The 21,965-nt window shown below is 42.8% G+C and overlaps 1 protein-coding gene across 1 annotated transcript; it reads left to right on the forward strand.

The window, feature by feature from the left end:
• Positions 1-5,893: 5,893 nt before the first annotated feature.
• LOC121549140 (SERTA domain-containing protein 2) lies at positions 5,894-20,790 on the forward strand. The gene is made up of 2 exons (XM_041861003.2): positions 5,894-6,431; positions 19,174-20,790. The coding sequence occupies exons 1-2, from the start codon at positions 6,295-6,297 to the stop codon at positions 19,844-19,846; spliced, it is 810 nt and encodes a 269-aa protein (XP_041716937.1). The 5' UTR covers positions 5,894-6,294; the 3' UTR covers positions 19,847-20,790.
• The last annotated feature ends 1,175 nt before the right edge of the window (positions 20,791-21,965 follow it).

Raw genomic sequence — 21,965 nt, forward strand, 5'->3', positions numbered from 1 at the left:
ACAACAAACTTTCAGCATGCTTATAGAAAAGGACATTCAACAAGCACAGCACTTACACAAATGACTGATGATTAGCTGAGAGAAATTGATGATAAAAAGATTGTGGGGGCTGTTTTATTAGACTTCAGTGCGGCTTTTTACATTATCGATCGTAGTCTGCTGCTGGAAAAACGTATGTGTTATGGCTTTACACCCCCTGCTATAATGTGGATAAAGAGTTACTTGTCTAACAGAACACAGAGGGTGTTCTTTAATGGAAGCCTCTCAAACAGAATCCAGGTAGAATCAGGAATTCCCCAGGGCAGCTGTCTAGGCCCCTTGCTTTTTTCCATCTTCACTAAAAACATGCCACTGGCTTTGAGTAAAGCCAGTGTGTCTATGTATGCAGATGACTCAACACTATACACGTCAGCTACTACAGCAACTGAAATAACTGCAACACTTAACAAAGAGTTGCAGTTAGTTTCGGAATGGGTGGCAAGGAATAAGTTAGTCCTGAATATTTGGGTGAAATCATTCACTAAACCCTAAACCTCAACTACATCTCGTAATAAATAATGTGGAATTGAGCAAGTTGAGGTGACTAAACTGCTTGGAGTAACCCTGGATTGTAGACTGTCATGGTCAAAGCATATTGATACAACAGTAGCTAAGATGGGGAGAAGTATGTCCATAATTAAGCACTGCTCTGCCTTCTTAACAACACCATCAACAAGGCAGGTCCTACAGGCGCTAGTTTTGTCACACCTAGACTACTGTTCAGTAGTGTGGTCAGGTGCCACAAAGAGGGACTTGGGAAAATTGCGGTTGGCTCAGAACAGGGCAGCACGGCTGGCCCTTAAAAGTGCACGGAGCGCTAACATTGATGACATGCATGTCAGTCTCTCCTGGCTTAGAGTGGAAGAGAGATTGTCTTCATCACTGCTTGTTTTTGTGAGAGGTGTCGACGAGCTGAATGTACCGAGCTGTCTGTTTAGAATACTGGCACACAGCTCGGACACCCATACATACCCCACAAGACATGCACCAGAGGTCTCTTCACAGTCCCCAAGTCCAGAACGGACTATGGGAGGCGCACAGTTCTACATAGAGCCATGACTACATGGAACTCTATTCCACATCAGGTAACTGATGCAAGCAGTAGAATCAGATTTAAAAAACAGGTAAAAATACACCTTATGGAACACCGGGGACTGTGAAGAGACACACACACAGGTACATACACACATACATATAGACACTCATTCTACACACACGTACACATGGATGTTGTATTGTAAATATATGATAGTGGAGTAGTGGCCTGAGGGAACACACTAAATGTATTGGGTAAAGTGTTATGAAATATAATGTCATGTAATATTTTTAATTGTATATAACTGCCTTGATGTTGCAGGACCCCAGGAAGAGTAGCTGCTGCCTTGGCAGCAGCTAATGGGGATCCTTAATAAATACAAATAAAAATACACATCTCAAGCCCCTGACCGTTACACCAATAGATCTGAACCTCTTGACAAGGTTACCAGATGTTGGGTGAAGTCGCTACAATCAAATATGTCATCACAACCCAAGAACTAACCTAATTTCATTGTTTGTTTTTTGTTGTTATGGGAGGCTTTGTTGACAAACTCCCAGAAAAGTAATGTTACTCTTGTGATATGTCACTCCTTGATCACTACAGTCATATTAAAGGCCCAGTGCAGTCAAAAACATGATTTTCCTGTGTTTCATATATACACTACATGACCAAAAGTATGTGGACACCTGTTTGTTTAACATCTCATTCCAAAATCATGGGCATTAATATGGAGTTGGTTCCCCCTTTGCTGCTATATCAGCCTCCACTCTTCTGGGAAGGCTTTGCAAAAGATGTTGGAATATTGCTGCGGGGACTTGCTTCCATTCAGCCAAAAGAGCATTAGTGAGGTCAGGCACTGATGTTGTGTGATTAGGCCTGGCTCGCAGTCGGCGTTCCAATTCATTCCAAAGGTGTTCGATGGGGTTGGCTCTGTGCAGGCCAGTTAAGTTCTTCCACACCGATCTTGACAAACCATTTTTGTATGGACTTCTCTTTGTGCACAGGGGTTTCATGCTGAAACAGAAAAGGGCCTTCCCCAAACTGTTGCCACAAAATTGAAAGCACAGAATCGTCTAGAATGTCATTGTATGCTGTAGCATAAAGATTTCCCTTCACTGGAACTAAGGGGCCTAGCCCGAACCATGAAAAACAGACCATTATTCCTCCTCCACCAAACTTTACAGTTGGCACTATGCATTGGGACAGGTAGCGTTCTCCTGGCATCCGCCAAAGCCAGATTCATCCGTCGGATTGCCAGATGGTGAAGCGTGATTCATCACTCCAGAGAACGCGTTTCCTCTGCTCCAGAGTCCAATGGCGGCGAGCTTTACACCACTCCAGCCGATGCTTGGCATTGCACATGGTTATCTTAGGCTTGTGTGCGGCTGCTCGGCCATGGAAACCCATTTCATGAAGCTCCCGACTAACAGTCCTTGTGCTGACGTTGCTTCCTGAGGCAGTTTGGAACTTATTAGTGAGTGTTGCAACCGAGGACAGATGATTTTTATGCGCTTAAGCGCTCAGCGGTCCCATTCTGTGAGCTTGTTTGGCCTACCATTTCGCGGCTGAGCCGTTGTTGCTCCTAGACGTTTCAACTTCACAATAACAGCACTTACAGTTGACCGGGCAGCTCTAGCAGGGCAGAAATTTGACGAACTGACTTGTTGGAAAGGTGGCATCCTTTGATGGTGCCACATTGAAAGTAACTGAGCTCTTCAGTAAGGCCATTCTACTGCCAATATTTGTCTCTGGAGATTGCATGGCTGTGTGCTCGATTTTATACACCTGTCAGCAACTGGTGTGGCTGAAATAGCCGAATCCACTCATTTGAAGGGGTGTCCATAATACTTTTGTATATATAGTGTATTTCCACACTATGAGGTTTGAATAATACTGTGAAAATGATGATAATGCCCTTCTAGTGTAAGAGCTGATTGAAAAGATTGCCTGAAATTTCAGCCTGTTGTGGTGGGATGGAGTTTTGGCCTGCCTGGTGAATTAGTTAATAGACCAATAAAAAAGACAGTTCCAAACCTCTCTGCCAATAACAGCTCATTTTCAATTTCCCCCTCTCCTCTCAGCCCACTCCCAGATAATCCTGGCTAAATTTTTGCTTGAGAAATTGCTCTTAGCTAAGAAGCTTTTTTTCTTTCTTATTGACCATTTTATTTGAAAACTATCCCAGTAAGGTTCTTAATTGTTACCCAGAAATGATTTGATACTGAGATCAAAACGGCTGCATTGGACCTTCAAAGCAATTAAATTAAAGCAGATCTCATGGTTTGCACCTTGCTATTGATTTTGTAGCATGCGGTACGTGAGAGTTCTAATGCCCGCGTCAGTTGCCTGTGCTTTTGGTGTAGGTGTTAGAGCTCTCATCTCCGGACTGCAGGGTCGTAAGATTGCGCCCCTGTACGGCACTTCTCTCTCCTAGATATTGGTCAGCTACATTGGTGTCAGGCCTACATTTTACATTTTAGTCATTTAGCAGACGCTCTTATCCAGAGCGACTTACAGTTAGTGAATACATATATATATATATTTTTTTATACTGGCCCCCCGTGGGAATCAAACCCACAACCCTGGCGTTGCAAACGCCATGCTCTATCAACTGAGCTACATCCCTGCCGGCCATTCCCTCCCCTACGCTGGGCCAATTGTGCGCCGCCCATGAGTCTCCCGGTCGCGGCCGGCTGCGACAGAGCCTGGATTCGAACCAGGATCTCTAGTGGCACAGTTAGCACTGCGATGCAGTGCCTTAGACCACTGCGCCACTCAGGAGACTAGGGGAGACATCTATGGGGATGGGCACATTGATGCTTCTGGAGAGAAGGGGGATACTGTAGCATGTGGTACATGAGAGCTCTAATGCCTACGTCTGTTGCCTGGGTTTTTGCCATAGGTGTTAAGAGCTTGATTGTCTCTGGACCGTAGGGGAGACATCTATGGGGCATTTATCTTGGCCAGGTCGCAGTTGTAAATGAGAACTTGTTCTCAACTGGCTTACTTGGTTAAATAAAGGTTAAATAAAATAAAATTAAAATAAATATGGGGCATGGGCACATGGATGCTTCTGGAGAGAAGGGGGATACTGTAGCATGTGGTACATGAGAGCTCTAATGCCTACGTCAGTTGCCTGGGTTTTTGCCATAGGTGTTAGAGCTTGATTGTCTCATGACCGTAGGGGAGACATCTATGGGGCATGGGCACATGGATGCTTCTGGAGAGAAGGGGGATACTGTAGCATGTGGTACATGAGAGCTCTAATGCCTACGTCTGTTGCCTGGGTTTTTGCCATAGGTGTTAGAGCTTAATTGTGGTCCTCTGTAGCTCAGCTGGTAGAGCGCGGCGCTTGTAACGCCAAGGTAGTGGGTTCGATCCCCGGGACCACACATACACAAAAAATGTATGCACGCATGACTGTAAGTCGCTTTGGATAAAAGCGTCTGCTAAATGGCATATTATTATTATTATTATTAATTGTCTCCGGACCGTAGGGGAGACATCTATGGGGCATGGGCACTATTGTCTTCTTTCTCCTAGATATAGGTTGCCTATATTTTAGTTCGGAGGTCCGGTCTGTGATGGTAAACATGAAATTCTAAAGCTTCAAACAATACTCTATTATTACTTTTCCCCCTCACTTTTTCCCTGGCCACTACTGGTTATGTGAGCATGCATTTCTTGTCGCTGGGGCTGCAGCATACCGTATTCGGAAAAAGTAAAAATTATCCAAAAGATTCAAAACGTGTTTTTCTTATAAGACCTGAGATTGGCAAATTGGCGCAAACACATTTCACATTTTTCCTCATACTTATTCATCACTGCTATTATCTGTTAAAAATGTAATGCCCTTCGAATCATCTTCTTTTAGTATTTTCATATGGTCGCGTTTCCAGTATGTGAGCGCAAGGCAGTAGAACCAAAGATAACTAATTAAAGATGCAATATGCAGAAATCACTCCGCCATTTCCTGGTTGCTAAAATTCTAATAGTTTGCTTAATTTCAGTTTATGTAACAAAACAAGCAGTCATTGTGTAGAGAATAATATACCCCACAAGATATGCCACCAGAGGTCTTCACAGTCCCCAAGTCCAGAACAGACTATGGGAGGCGCACAGTACTACATAGCCATGACTACATGGAACTCTATTCCACATCAAGTAACTCATGCAAGCAGTAAAAAAGAGATAAAAATACACCTTATGGAACAGCGGGAACTGTGAAGAAACACACACACACACACAGGCACAGACACACAAGTACACATGGATTTTGTGTTGTAGATATGCGTAGTAGAGTAGTGGCCTGAGGGCACACACTTAATGCGTTGTGAATTATGTTGTGAAATGTAATGTAATGTTTTTTGTATATAACTGCCTTAATTTTTCTGGTCCCCAGGAAGAGTATCTGCTGCCAATGGGGATCCATAATAAATACAAACACAAATCATTGTACCATCTAAACCGCTGTGAAGTATATTTTCCATAAGAGAAAATAGTGTATTTTCAGCTGTTAGAAGCTGGTGTACAAAACCGAAAGTAAAAGACCCAAAAACGGAAACTTAAGAACGGGCAGCATAGAAATAGCGCACATAGAACACATCTACGGCTTCTTAAACTTGCTTATAAGGAGAATAAAAGATCTATAACTCAATTTCTATGTGACTTTGGTTTTGTGGGCCAAAAAAGTTACATATTGCAGCGTTGAAGATAAGGGGAAGGGGTAGTGGTGGAGGGGAATTTTATACTTTGCCAATCAGACGTAGTTACTAGGCGGGCCTGAAATTTCATTGGACCAATCAAGGTTCTCCCACCTGACGCCCGTCAATCAGCTGAGCTCCCTTCGACGGATAGGTTACAACTACAATGTAGCCAGAGTTTTGAACGGTAGGTCGTTCTTCAGTTAGTGTGATGCCATAGAGGAATTTTGGCCAGGAATGTCCTACTTTCACAAGCATTTTTCGACTTTCAAAGTCATACGATTTTTGTCATTGCAAAGGCCTGTTAGCATAATGTAGCTAACAGTATATTTTTTTGCTAGCAAGAACTGTATTCTGTCTCAGCTATTCATTGAGCGGCATGCAGGCAGCTAGCTAGCGTTAAATAGTCCCTAGCCTAGGCAGTCTCACACGTTTCTTACTTTGCTGTGGACAACAATTAAAATGCGAATTGACTGGAAGAACTAGCTAGCTAGTACAGCGCAAAATAATGATATGGGTCAAAGGGATATTGTATCCTACGAGACGGTGAGAAGGAAAAGCGGAATTCGAACTGCCTCGATGTGTCGTTTGGATGTGGAGTCTGCCGTGAAAGGACCTGAACAACATGGAAATGACCTCCCTTCGTCAAGGTAATATACTTTATTCAATCAAGATAATTGACTTGTTACAATGTTAGCTATTTTTAAAACTCAGTCTGACTGCCACAAGGAAAACTTAATAACTAGCTAACTAAACCTAGCTAGCTCGTTACCTACTAATTTGGCTAACGTTAGCTTAGTTGGCTAGCCAAATTCTCGACTGCTCGCTAGGATAGTGGATGTTTTGAGCTTACGTTAGTTAGCCACATTAGCCAAGTTAGCTGCCTTCCTCCACAACACGAAAAACACAACTTTCAAAATTGGTTTAGGATAACTACTTTGGCATGTGTCTAGAGCTACCCGAAAAGCATCAGTCGAAGAACTTGCTCAATTCACTTGTAAACGAACGTTCGCTGACCTGTCGACCATAGTTGCTAACTACCGTTAGTGCATGTAGTTCCAGAGTGCACTGCTCTGTTGCGTAATGGATCAACTCGGCTAGTTATAATTTACTGTGGTAACAATCGAGGTCGACACATTTGAAAAGTGGAGTTATCTAACATTCTATCATCGGAATGTAATTTTTTGTTGCATTCTGGCGAGTGTTTCATGTAGCTAGTTGTCTCTGACACTTGCAGCTCATTGTAGCCAATACGAGGTTGTATCAGCCGTCCAATTTCATTTGGCAAAATGTAGGCTAGGTGTCTGCCCTACACTAAGATTATTAAATGATTCAGATTCCTCTGGTTTGTTCAACACCACATTCTGTTCTTTGTCGTGTGAAAGCAGCCTGCGAAAATATATCTTATTTTGCAAATATAGATTGCAGAAGAGCCTTTCCAGTAAGATATTAAAATGTGCTCAACTGCACCACGTTTACACACGGCCGATATGGGATATTTGGATCCGATTTTAGTGGAAATGTTAAGAGAGCCGATATTTTTATAAAAAAACAAACATTTTCTGTATGATTGTGTTTAAAACAGCCCTACAAAGATACTCATAAAGCAGATTTCTAAAATTTGAAGAAATAACATTAATGTAAGCACCAAACAAAATTTAGGAGCACCAGAAATGTTTTTTTAAAATGGAAAAACGGTTACACTAGTGGAAGGAGGATAAACTGCACTGATTACAGCAACAAAAAAAACATTAGCAGCCTCATGCTAGGCAGCTGGAAAACAATGACATAGGACATTTTCAATGTATTGGCATTAGCTATGTTATCATTGATTGTAGGGCTGTAGCCACTGAATTCTGGTAGTTGTCACTTGAAAGGAAAAACGTCAATCACAAAATTAGCCGCAGGCACAGCGCTGCCTCTCGCCCCAAGCATTGCCTCAGTGAACAGTCCTTGCTATCCGGGTTCCTTTGGGCGTCTATACCCCCCATTGAAGTTGACATTTAAATTGGTTAAGGGTAGGGTTTAGCGTAGGGACGTCCCAAGGATACCGGATAGCACTAACCCTCAGTGAACGACATCAGGTACTCTCACACTGGAGTGGCAAAATGTGAATATGGACCAGTCCCTGACAAGTGGCAACCCAAACATCAAAACATAGCTACGAAGTAGTAACCTGCTATGTTTTTGAATTACAGAGTTTGAGGAATACCCTTTGCAAAAAGCTCTTAGTACAACACCTGCTTTACATTTGGGCATAGCATCAATTGTTTGTCATGACACCAACCCCCTACCATGGCTCTTAACAGTATATTGCCAGTGTGCATTTTTTGCACTTTATTGAGCTGGCAAGCTTCTAGCTATTCATCACTCACTGTAGAAGCAGTAACAGTTCACTCTCCTGTCTAACTGGTGCAGTTGGGTTATCGGCTGGGCGGTATAACCTATTTTACTATATACCAGTATTGTTGCACGGACTGGTTTGAGTTTTTACTTTACCTTCTGTAACGGTATTTCAAAGTTTGGTTTGTTAAATGTGATACGGAACTCCGGCACGTATAATGTCTGTTTTTATACACTGCTAAAAAAAATAAAGGGAACACTTAAACAACACAATGTAACTCCAAGTCAATCACATCTGTGAAATCAAACTGTCCACTTAGGAAGCAACACTTATTGACAATAAATGTCACATGCTGTTGTGCAAATGGAATAGACAACAGGTGGAAATTATAGGCAATTAGCAAGACACCCCCAATAAAGGACTGGTTTTGCAGGTGGTGACCACAGACCACTTCTCAGTTCCTATGCTTCCTGGCTGATGTTTTGGTCACTTTTGAATGCTGGCGGCGCTTTCACTCTAGTGGTAGCATGAGACGGAGTCTACATCCCACACAAGTGGCTCAGGTAGTGCAGCTCATCCAGGATGGCACATCAATGTGAGCTGTGGCAAGAAGGTTTGCTGTGTCTGTCAGCGTAGTGTCCAGACCATGGAGGCGCTACCAGGAGACAGGCCAGTACATCAGGGGACGTGAAGGAGGCCGTAGGAGGGCAACAACCCAGCAGCAGGACTGCTACCTCTGCCTTTGTGCAAGGAGGAGCAGGAGGAGCACTGCCAGAGCCCTGCAAAATGACCTCCAGCAGGCCACAAATGTGCATGTGTCTGCTCAAACGGTCAGAAACAGACTCCATGAGGGTGGTATGAGGGCCCGACGTCCACAGGTGGGGGTTGGGCTTACAGCCCAACACCGTGCAGGACGTTTGGCATTTGCCAGAGAACACCAAGATTGGCAAATTCACCACTGGCGCCCTGTGCTCTTCACAGATGAAAGCAGGTTCACACTGAGCACATGTGACAGACGTGACAGAGTCTGGAGACGCCGTGGAGAACATTCTGCTGCCTGCAACATCCTCCAGCATGACCAGTTTGGCGGTGCGTCAGTCATGGTGTGGGGTGGCATTTCTTTGGGGGGCCGCACAGCCCTCCATGTGCTCGCCAGAGGTAGCCTGACTGCCATTAGGTACCGAGATGAGATCCTCAGACCCCTTGTGAGACCATATGCTGGTGCGGTTGGCCCTGGGTTCCTCCTAATGCAAGACAATGCTAGACCTCATGTGGCTGGAGTGTGTCAGCAGTTCCTGCAAGAGGAAGGCATTGATGCTATGGACTGGCCCGCCCGTTCCCCAGACCTGAATCCAATTGAGCACATCTGGGACATCATGTCTCGCTCCATCCACCAACGCCACGTTGCACCACAGACTGTCCAGGAGTTGGCGGATGCTTTAGTCCAGGTCTGGGAGGAGATCCCTCAGGAGACCATCCGCCACCTCATCAGGAGCATGCCCAGGCGTTGTAGGGAGGTCATACAGGCACGTGGAGGCCACACACACTACTGAGCCTCATTTTGACTTGTTTTAAAGGACATTACATCAAAGTTGGATCAGCCTGTAGTGTGGTTTTCCACTTTAATTTTGAGGGTGACTCCAAATCCAGACCTCCATGGGTTGATAAATGTGATTTCCATTGATTAATTTTTGTGTGATTTTGTTGTCAGCACATTCAACTATGTAAAGAAAAAAGTATTTAATAAGATTATTTCATTCATTCAGATCTAGGATGTTATTTTAGTGTTCCCTTTATTTTTTTGAGCAGTGTAGTTTACTCCATTTGTTTCTTGAGTCATCTCTCACACTACTGCTGCTGCATGCGGCTAACCACACCAAGCGCTGCCTTCTGTCACTCAAGGAGGGAGCTTTTGCTCGACCACAGAGTCACGAGCACTTTCTTGTCGTTCACTCCGCATGGTCAGATGGATGCAACAATGTTGGTGACATGCTGCTTTCCACGAGCGTTCAATAATTACACAATTCATTTGTGTATCTTACTGTCTGCAAACGACTGTTTGCTAGTTTGTCTTTTCTTACCTAGGTGTGGCTAAAATTATTTGTGTTAGCCACTAATGCTAATCTCTAGTTAGCTGGCTAGTTAGCTTGCTAAATGTACTAAGAGTCAGAGCAAACATAGCTAGTTAATACTGCCTGGTACCAGTGCTGGTGTAGGCCTAGATAAGCATGTTTGTGCAACGGTATCTTATCAGAAAGGAATAGGTGAAGCATGAATATGTTGGCTAGCTAGCTGCATGAAGTATGAAAACATGTAATGTAACATTTAATTAGGGTAACCTGGAAACACTGACGAAAACCTTGGTTCCTACCCTGTCAATTCTTCACTGGCTTATTCATTTGTCATGTCAAACATAGATGTGTCTACTTTTCATGTGTGTGTGTGCACCGAACAGTCGGAAAACCTGTGACCTGTGTGCCATAATGTGCCTGCATTCCATACAGAACCAGGCTAATAATGACTAGCCATCTTTTTAAATTAGCGTGCCCCTGTGTTCTTGCATTGATTTTGATAGATTTACTGTAACAGCAAAGAAAAGAGACTTAAAATAAAGTGCAGAATGTTTTTATTGCAGATTTGAAACTGCTATGTTTTATGCAAAATCTTCTCGAGGGCAGAATTGGGGGAAAAAAAAAAACTACTTGATACCAAAACAATAAGCTATTTCCTCCATTTTTTTTAAAATCTCTCACCAGGTTTTCACTCTCTCATAGAAAAACAAAATTGGATGTTCTATTTTTGAAGTCCACCACAATGCTTAAACCACATCAGGGGACTATTTCTGAGGTCTGTGAAAAATCAGAGAAATGTAGACTTAAAAAATACATAGCAACAAGTCAGTCATTCATGAAGTGTCATGTGAATTTCTATCTCTAATTCAACCTAAGCTTGAATCATTACCAGAGGTTGTAAAGCAATGATTCAAGGTCCACAATCCACAAGTAATTATCGGTAACTTTTATTCAAGGAGAGCTCTCCTCAAAAACACAAATATCCTGTTTTTTATACCCCTTGACAAACAAAGACACTATGCTCCTCCCACCTTTAGGTGGCTTTCTTAAACAGTTCCCGCCTTCCCCCTTGAATGGTTAGTAACGCCCCCTCTGTTAGTGGTTTGACACTACATGATAATTCTAACATTTATACTGTGTTTGGGGTGAAATTCTTTAGTCATTATTCTTAAAATCCAAATTAATCTAACATGAAGTGAAAAACATGCACATTCAATAAGTCAATAACCGGTTGCAACCTTACAAAGGTTGGCATATAGAAAGGGGTCAGATCTTCCGTCTCAATTCACTTAAAATGAACCAAATACCTGTTTACGCCGGTCGCTGCCAGCAATACAATTCTGATGTATTTTTTTCCTGTCTATGGTATTCAGCTTCTCCTGCTAGATATGACAGACTGCAACATGATTCAATCTGCTTTGTCATTGCTGAGCGCAGCCATGTCTTCAACCAAATGAAATCAGAATGAACTCAACATTTATAGCACTTGGGCTACAGTTGGCCAAGATGTGGAGTTGAACCGATATTTCCAGTCTGTGTGTGATATGTTAATTGCTTTGCAACGTGCTTTACCAGACTGCCGTATAACTCAAATCCAAATTCTCACCTGTTCGTCGTCTTCCTGCCTCAACATGGGCGGTGCTCTCTATCTCCCTCTCTACTGCCTGTTTCTGACCCCTGCCATTACAACCAAATTAGTTCAGAATGCAGGCAACATTTGTTATAGCACTTTGGCTACAGTGAGCAAAGATGAGGAGTTGAACTGATGGTGAGAGCAAAGCTTCTAGGTCAGTAGCTTCAGCCCAACATCAAGTAGCGTTGGGAATGGCCAGGGACCTCACAATACGATATCATGATACTTGGGTGCCGATATGTCTTGTGAATCTCATGATTCTATACATAGGCCTATTGTGATTCAATACTGATTTTATTGCTGTTCTATGGCCCAAACAAATTGCTCACCATACGTGATTCAGAGGAGAACTGGGTGAAAGTGTTGTGGTCAGATGAGACCAAAATCGAGCTCTTTGGGATCAGCTCAACTCAACGCGTTTGGAGGAGGAGGAATGCTGCCTATGACCCCAAGAACACCATCCCCACCGTCAAACATGGAGGTAGAAACATTATGCTTTGGGGGTGTTTTTCTGCTAAGGGGACAGGACAACTTCACCGCATCAAAGGGACGATGGACGGGGCCATGTACCGTCAAGTCTTGGGTGAGAACCTCCTTCCCTCAGCCAGGGCATTGAAAATGGGTCGTGGATGGGTATTCCAGCATGACAATGACCCAAAACACGGCCAAGGCAACAAAGGAGTGGCTCAAGAAGCACATTAAGGTCCTGGAGTGGCCTAGCCAGTCTCCAGACCTTAATCCCATAGAAAATCTGTGGAGGGAGCTGAAGGTTTGAGTTGCCAAACGTCAGCCTCGAAACCTTAATGACTTGGAGAAGATCTGTAAAGAGGAGTGGAACGAAATCCCTCCTGAGATGTGTGCAAACCTGGTGGCCAACTACAAGAAGCGTCTGACCTCTGTGATTGCCAACAAGGGTTTTGCCACCAAGCACTAAGTCATGTTTTGCAGAGGGGTCAAATACTTATTTCCCTCATTAAAATGCAAATCAATTTATAACATTTTTGACATGCGTTTTTCTGGATTTTTTTGTTGTTATTCTGTCTCTCACTGTTCAAATAAACCTACCATTAAAATTATAGACTGATCATGTCTTTGTCAGTGGGCAAACGTACAAAATCAGCAGGGGATCAAATACTTTTTTCCCTCACTGTATGTCTGCTGCAGAGGGACGAGAGGTCATGAGAAAACAACAAGTTTTGATCAGTCATCGTGGAAATAAAATTGCTGAAAACAAATTGTCACCCTATTTTTAAAAGATGAACAAGCTATGAATACTGGCGTTTTGGTGCAGGTACAGCCGACTAGCGGAAAAATAATATTGCGATATTGTCAAATATCACTAACTATCAATGTTTTTAGTTTTTATCGCTACTTACAAGTGCCTGATTGACTGACTATTGGCCAGACAATGGTTTTTTTTCTTCTCCATATTATGTCTATTGCCGGTATGCTACCTAGGAAAGTGCTAAGAATACCCCATTTCTAAATATGTTGCCTTAGAAATAAGGTTAATGAAATCAATAACTTGCCAATATCGGATAACATTCATATATACTGGCGATCTCTGACACTCCCTTAGATAATACCTTTGATACAGCAGTAGCAATACAGGGATATAACATCTACAGAAGAGACCGGAATGCCTATGTGATTGTGGGGGGGGATTTGATACAGTTGCATATCGGGATATTGTTTGCTGTACCTGCACCACAACTAATATTTTCAAGTAGGGACCCCATTTTGTTTTCAGCACTTTTATTTCCATGACTGATCAACACTTATTTTCTCATGACTCTCTCCTTCTGCAGCAGACATGATGAGAAATGTTTGGAACATCGAATTGCAATAATATCACAGTATCGAATTGCAATGCATATAGTATCGTGCTAGTATTGTGAGGTCCCTGGCAATTCCCAGCCCCACTATGGAGGTGTTGCTGCATATATTCAGAGCCATATTCCTGTAAAGCATAGAGAGGATGTCCTATCTGTTGTTGAAGTGTTGTGGTTGCAGGTTCACAGGTCTCCTCTAAAGCCTCTTCTTTTGGAGTGCTGCTATAGCCCACCAAGTGCTAAGTCAGTATCTGGATAATGTGTGAAATGCTTAAATGTAAAATCAAATCAAATTTTATTTGCCACATGCGCCGAATACAACAGGTGTAGACTTTACAGTGAAATGCTTACTTACAAGCCCTTAACCAACAATGCAGTTAAAAAATAATAAAGTAAAATAACTAAAGAGCAGCAGTAAAATAACAGTACAGAGTCAATGTGCGGGGGCACCGGCTAGTCGAGGTAATTGAGGTAATATGTACATGTGGGTAGAGTTAAAGTGACTATGCATAAATAATAAACAGAGTAGCAGCAGTGTAAAAGAGGGGGATGGGGAAGGGTGGGGGGGGGGGCAGTGCAAATAGTCTGGGTAGCCATGATTAGCTGTTCAGGAGTCTTATGGCTTGGGGGTAGAAGCTGTTGAGAAGCCTTTTGGACCTAGACTTGGCGCTCCGGTACTGCTTGCCGTGTGGTAGCAGAGAGAACAGTCTATGACTAGGGTGGCTGGAGTCTTTGACTATTTTTAGGGCCTTCTTCTGACACCGCCTGGTATAAAGGTCCTGGATGGCAGGAAGCTTGGCCACAGTGATGTACTGGGCCGTACACTCTACCCTCTGTAGTGCCTTGCGGTCGGAGGCCGAGCAGTTGCCATACCAGGCGGTGATGCAACCAGTCAGGATGCTCTCGATGGTGCAGCTGTATAACTTTTTGAGGATCTGAGGACCCATGCCAAATCTTTTCAGTCTCCTGAGGGGGAATAGGCTTTGTCGTGCCCTCTTCACAACTGTCTTGGTGTGTTTGAACCATAATAGTTTGTTGGACACCAAGGAACTTGAAGCTCTCAACCTGTTCCACTACAGCCCTGTCGATGAGAATGGGGGCGTGCTCAGTCCTCGATGATGATGTGATAACAGATGTCTATTTTCTGGTTGACCTGAAATATTTACTGGTTTTCATCAAGCTGTCCACAGTTCAACATTTACCTGCTCTGTCGCAGTCTACCATTTGAAGACTACATAAGTAAATGTCATGCTATTTGTATTTTGAGTAAATTCAAGCACCACCCCGTTCCCTTGAGTCTCAACTACTCGAGCATGCGAGCAGTATATTAGTTGTAACCTTCACACAAGTGTTTCCGCAGCAGTCATTTAACTCTGGCGCTGCACCACGACAAAATCATGAACAAATATTTGTCGAGGCGCACTTTGACGATATTAGAACAGTCCACAATTACTTTTCCTCTGCAAACAAAACGAGTAATGAATAGAAAAATCAATAAATATTGGTTGCCCAACAGCTTATCGACAAAACAATCGACCAGTCGACTAAATGGGGTCAGCCCTAGTGAAATGTGATAACTATAGTATCCCTAACTAGCATTGAAAAAGTTTATCCAGTCTTCTATAATTAATTAAGAATCTTCTGGAACGCTCTTGTAACGTCAGTAGGCTACAGCTATGCTTCCGAATGGGAGAGGTCCCAAATTATTTTAAACATACAAAATACCTTTTTTCACCTTTCATTCAGAACCTAAATTGAACCTTACTGCAACGTCTGGGGAAAATACGTATTTTCAACTTCATTTTGCTTACTGGGACTATTCTAGTTTTGCAGGGGGTGATTATTTGGTCTCGCCTTTGGTGGCAGAAAGGCAACGACCGGCTCTGGCTATAGATCAGGCCCTATTCGGACGGGATTAATTTTACTGGGGGAGGTCGGGTAATGTAATTACAGTGCATTCGGAAAGTATTCAGACCCCTTTACTTTTTCCACATTTTGTTACGTTACAGCCTAATTCTAAAATTGATTAAATAGTTTTTTCCCTCATCAACCTACACAAAATACCCCATAATTACTAAGCAAAAACTGGTTTTTAGAATTTTCTTTGCAAAAAAAAGAACTTGAATATCACATTTATATAAGTATTCAGACCCTTTCTTTCCTCAGTACTTTAAAGCTCATTTGGCAGCGATTACAGACTCGAGTCTTCTTGGGGATGACGCTACAAGCTTGGCACACCTGTATTTAGAGTTTCTTCCATTCCTCTCAGCAGATCCTCTCAAGCTGTCAGGTTGGATGGGGAGCGTCGCTGCACAGCTATTCTCAGGTCTCTCCAGAGATGTTGAAGTCCGGGCTCTGGCTGGGCCACTCAAGGACATTCAGAGACTTGTCCCAAAGCCACTCCTGCGTTTTCTTGGCTGTGTGCTTAGGGTTGTTGTCCTGTTGGAAGGTGAACCTTCGCCCCCAGTCTGAGGTCCTGAGCGCTCTGGAGCAGGTTTTCATCAAGGCTCTCTCTGTGCATTGCTCCGTTCATCTTTGCTTCGATCATGACTAGTCTCCCAGTCCCTGCCGCTGAAAAACATCCAAACAGCATGATGCTGCCAATACCATGCTTCACCGTAGGGATGGTGCCAGGTTTCCTCCAGACATGACGCTTGGCATTCAGGCCAAGGAGTTCAATCTTGGTTTTATCAGACCAGAGAATCTTGTTTCTCATGGTTGGAGAGTCCTTTAGGTGCCTTTTGGCAAACTTCAAGCGGGCTGTCATATGCCTTTTACTGAGGAGTGGCTTCCGTCTGTCCACTACCATAAAGTCCTGATTGGTGGAGTGCTGCAGAAATGGTGAATCGACATCCCTGTGTTTTGAGAAATGTCTGAGTTTGACATGTTGCTCGCAGTTTGCGCAAGTAAACAAAAATGTATTCAATAAATTAAACTAAGTGCTGCACATAAGCTGTATATGAATAGGTTACATGTAGCCTATCAACTTTCAGTGAATGTTTGTTTTGTCCGTATGAATTGAATATTGCCAAATGCATCAGGAAAAATATTGAGCCTATTTAATGCAGCCCTTGCTGATCGCAAAGCAGCAGCATACAACTGACCTAAAATGTTTGGAAATAAGTTAACTTTCTCATCCGTAGCCTTAAACGTTTTGAAGGCTGTTGGGCAATTAGGATGTACTGCGGATAGCTAAAATATCCTAATGACTATGATCACACTTCCTCAATTCAAAGAGTATGGCGACACTAGAAAAGATGGTTTAGAAACTTGGGAACCACGCTTAAGTTATCAGTGTGGCCCTATCACCTGGTCATGTTGAAATACTGTATCTTCACGCCTAGAATAAAAACCTCCAGGCGTTTTGCCAGTAACCGAAAGGTCGCTGGTTCTAATCCCCGAGCCGACTAGGTGAAAAATCTGTCTGTGCCCTTGAGCAAGGCACTTAACCCTAATTGCTCATGTAAGTCGCTCTGGATAAGAGCGTCTGCTAAATGACTAAAATTTAAATGTAAATAATTGTCAATTTATAAAAAAAAAAAAAAAGGTTTACAGGGGGCAGTTCGGGGAAAAAACGAATCCCGTCCGAATCGTCCTCTGGTGTGACGGACGTTCTGGAGTAATAATTACATAATGAACGTTCTCTAGTAATACTAGTCAAGTGCGAATAGGTCTTTGATCACGTGCATGCGATGCATACATGTGTCATGTAAAGAGAGCAAGGTTTGAGGGAATAGGGAATGTTTTTCCTAAACAAATTAAGGATTTCGGTAACAGAACTTTTCAGTCAGAAATGGCTGTAATTATGTTGTAGCTTCAATACAGACAGCGCGATAAACACTTGGATATTCTGTAGTGGGCGCTGCAGCAGGAAGGAGAGAGAACAGGTGCTAGTCAGTCAATTGCTGTTTTATTTTAAAATTATTTAATTTTTTACACAGCACAGCAAGTCTGAGCCGACCCAGCACAATCAAATCAATTGCTGGTCAGACTCCCTCTAGTCATTTGTGTGTCTTAATTATTTAAGCAAACCATGTTCTTAAAGCATCAGACAAGCTCAGTGAATATAGTTGATTTGATTAAAACACATAGGATGTGTCAATATATGGAAAAATACACGTTTAAAAATTCCGACCAATCGATTGGTTGAAAGAACAGACGACTCTTGGTTGACCAAGATTTTCTTTAGTCGGGGACAGCCGTAGTATGTTGCATAGCCCTTCACATTAACTTAGGCCCATTACTTAAGTCTGACAATGTTCTTCCTGAGTATTTCTGTAGAGAACATCGCAAGCACACCCTTCAGATTACCAATCTCTTCTGAACATGAATAAATTAAAGCCACAAAGCACAACAGGAGAATAAAATGGGACCATGCCACTCGAGACCATTCCACCAGAGAGACGCACTGCAGAGATTGCAGCAATATGGCTATTGGAAGAATGATGATCAGTGAAGGACGGGCCACAATAAAAAAAAAAAAACGTTTTTAATGATTTTTTTCAATAGCCAGGACAGCAGATGGGGCTCATGCCACTTCAATATTGAGATGGATGAGTCAGTCTTTAAGAAGAAACGGGTAGTTTGTAGGAGTCCGCTTTGAACAACATATTTTTTAGTCTGAAATTGCTCCAGAATTCTGCCTTCAATTTTACGATTTTTAGTAGTGTAGGCCTTTGTCTGGACTGTCTGACATCAGGGCCTAACATTTTATTTTTGGTACACCAGCCACCGTGGCAGGTAGATTTTTTAAATCTATCAGCCACTCAGATTTTCTACCAGCCAAAATATTTCCACCTCGCTATAATTACACCCAACACAAAAAAACAGAAGAACATGCTTTGTAATGAATCTAAAACAAATGTATTACTAGTAGTGATGTGGTATATTGTTTAATTTCAAATAACTTTTTGTGACCTGAGTCTTTTAACCAAAATATCACAGATGAGACTATGTTCACCAGCCCCTTTAAGGGTGGGAGGTTACTGTGGTATTGCGACTTGTCATGTTTCTGTCTGTGAGATTGAGTCTGACTAGTAGCAGCATTGTCTTCTCTTCCCTAGCAGTTGAAACTCAAACATTGAAAACCAACCTAACTTGTGAACAACGTAAATAGCCAAGAAACACAAGGACAAAGTCTAACTTCAGTAGACTTTCATTTCAAGTAATTTAGACCAACTTCAATCAGCTCTTCACCTGCGCACAGTTAGGCAGTGCTAGGTGTGGGATAGGCTATTCGTAGTTTTTTGACTTTGTGCGATTTAATTGACCAGCTATGAAACAAAACGGCAGAAATACTTTGATAACCGCTACTGCAGCATTTGTTACTATAAATGTGATCATACTTGACTTTCTATTCACAAATGGAGTGAAATGTGAGCATTGTGGAGCCCTGACCATCTGCCAACGTGGCTGGTGAAATAGACATCTTACCCGACCAAAGTCTACCCGCAGATGGCGTGTTAATTTTAGGCCCTGTCTGACATCCTTCTCTTACTGTTCCCTCCACAGGTACATGGTGGGCCGCGGGGTGAAGCGTAAGCTTAGGGTATGCGAGGACCTGATGCTGGACCTGCCATACCCTCAGCAGAGGCAGCTGGTGCTGGACCTGTGCCTGGACAAGCTCCAGAGCTACCAGCGGCAAGCTGAGCCCAGCCTGCACCGCTCGGTGCTGCTGGCTAACACTCTGCGCCAGATTAAACAGGAGATGAGGCAGGAGGGAGGCCCGCACCCTCTGGATTCCCCCCCTCCAGCCCCCTCACTGCCTCGCGTGCCCTCCGACTGCCCCTCCACCCTAGTGACTGCACTGTCCTCACCCTCACTGCTTTGTGAAGATGACGCAGAGTCTGCCTGCACAGGGCTTCCTGAGAGACGGGGGTCGGAGGACGACAGAAAGTTGCCGGTTCTGCTGTTTGGATCCTTTGAAATCACAAACTCCACCAGTTACCTGACGGACCTGCAGCTGGACGACATCTTCGAGGACATTGACACGTCAATGTACGACCCGTCTGACTTCTCTGTCCTGGCCTGCCCCCCTCCCAGCGGGAGCAGCAGAGCCTCCTTGGGGAATGACGACAACCTCAAGGGATTCTCCACCTGCACCTCCTCCAGCATCACCCTGCAGCGGTGTCTCAACGACCTCAACGACCTCGACCACATCATGGAGATCCTGGTGCGCTCCTGACTGACTGATTTGGCGCCATATCACAGCTGCCCATCATTTTATGATCTTGGGGTGGGAAGAATGACTAATAGATTTTTTAAGTCTCTATTTTTATACAAAGAACTTGGAATATTTATACAAAAGTACTGACAGTTACCTGCCCAATATACCTCTACTGTATGATGAATGCATATTTCTGGTGGCCCGCTGGTGCCAGCTTTTCCTTGAACAAGATTACATTTAATAAGCAGTGACTTAGAGCAACAAACACAAAGTATTACCGTTTACTTATTTATATTGGATTCACCAGGACGACCTGTGAAACAAGGACATTTTTGTGGATGGATTCCACCATGTATTTCTGGAGCATTACAATAATTTATCAATAATTAAATAGACTGGGACTTCAGTACTCACACTACCTCGCTCTAAAACCAACAGCTCTCTGTCTGACTATTCAAAGAGCTTCACTTATTGTGTTCCGATTGGTCTTGTTCCTTTTAACATAGAAAACTGTCAATAATGCAGATATTTTATCGCCAGAGAATGCCTTCCTGCTGATGTGAGTCTCAAAACATAGCCGATAATTCTGTGACTTTACACTGATGCCTTGTCCATCCATTTTGGTCATTTTAATCAGATGGTAGCGGACAACAAAATGTAATCTGCACTAGAATTTGATGAATATTTGGTTTGCGGTTTAGTCGCTTACATGTTTTGAGAATCTCAAGGTGACATTGTATTGATTACTTGGGATGATCAATGTTTTGTTAGACTCTGGAAAATGCATTCGTTTGAATATTTAGTGGTGTCTGTCTCATTTGAAGAGCTGTACATACATTTGAATACAATGTATATTTTCCACTTTAACGATTGTTAAAAAATGCAGACACCGAGGTATCCATAGACTTGGAATAGTCCCAGTCGCTATTCACGTAATAATAAAGGAATTCCCCTCGACCACGCCCACAAATTGAGGAAAATCAGCATTCTTTCCTATTGACCCCCATTGTAAAAGAGGCAACAATTATATTTTTGTCCTTGACGATTCTAGGCAGTAGAAAAACCTACATCCATCTCATTAGATCACAACAGGATGGATCAACAGTGATTCATATTACTGGTTTGCGTCCTAAAAAAGGATATTGTCAGGTTATTTGATATATAAGCTTCAGTAACAAAAGAACACCATGGTTGTAATAACATTTTAAAGAGGTAGTTTGTAAATGTGTAGAATATGTTTGTTTTGGGTCCAAACTGGTAAGTTAACTTATGTAAATTAAACAGTCACAGAGGATTTCCTTCTGAATAACTGCTCAGGGCATAGCACTTTCCATTCAGCTTCAGGCAACTTTGATGTAAGGCTTGATCACACCTGTAGTGACTACTTCTAACCGTCACACACCCATTGTTGCTTATCCATTGTTCACTAGATATATCAATGTAATTACACCCAACACAATGTTGAAAAAACAGAATGCTTCCCACCACTAGATCACATAACTAGACGTGAGCTGGACGTGAGCCCAACGCTGCCACCAATGTAGCAGAAGTAAGTGAAAGCTGCAACAGGGACTCTAACCAGGGCTCATACGTGGCAAAGTGAGCTATAATGGCCATTGCCATGAAAGCCTAGTAGGCCTCTGGGCAGAGGCAGTAGGCCTACAATGCTGGCATATGCCTTGTTACAATAACCTAAGTATATAACATGATTGACACGACTGTAATAATCATCATGAATTGGCCTTGGAAGTGCCATAAGTGTAATCCAACATAATTCATTATTTTACATTAACCTGTCAACTACATTGATATGGCTTAATTGATCATAGTCCAGACTCGTTATAGTTGCAAATACCATGCAGTTGCACCAGGGGAATTTAAACCAAACAGATTTTTTTTGTTTCCTTCTGTTTCCTCACATTTATTGATTAATTAATTTCCCATCATGAAAATGTATACCCATTCCCCAATCAAATACCTTCATCGATACCACAAAAAAAACAGACAAAGACAGCTTTTTATTCCAATCTGGCAACCCTCATAAAATCCGACATAGCACCAGTATCCCAAAGTATTAAGTGAAAACAAGCATAGAAAACAGCATTGGCATTAACCTCTTAAGAATCAGACCCTTCTT

This window comes from Coregonus clupeaformis, chromosome 33 (assembly GCF_020615455.1).
Source record: "Coregonus clupeaformis isolate EN_2021a chromosome 33, ASM2061545v1, whole genome shotgun sequence".
Taxonomy (NCBI): Eukaryota; Metazoa; Chordata; class Actinopteri; order Salmoniformes; family Salmonidae; genus Coregonus; species Coregonus clupeaformis.

Coding starts and splice junctions, on each gene's coding strand:
- LOC121549140 (XM_041861003.2), top strand. CDS start 6,295: ATGGGTCAAAGGGATATTGTATCCTACGAGACGGTGAGAAGGAAAAGC. Junction 6,432..19,173: donor AATGACCTCCCTTCGTCAAG/GTAATATACTTT, acceptor TTCCCTCCACAG/GTACATGGTGGGCCGCGGGG.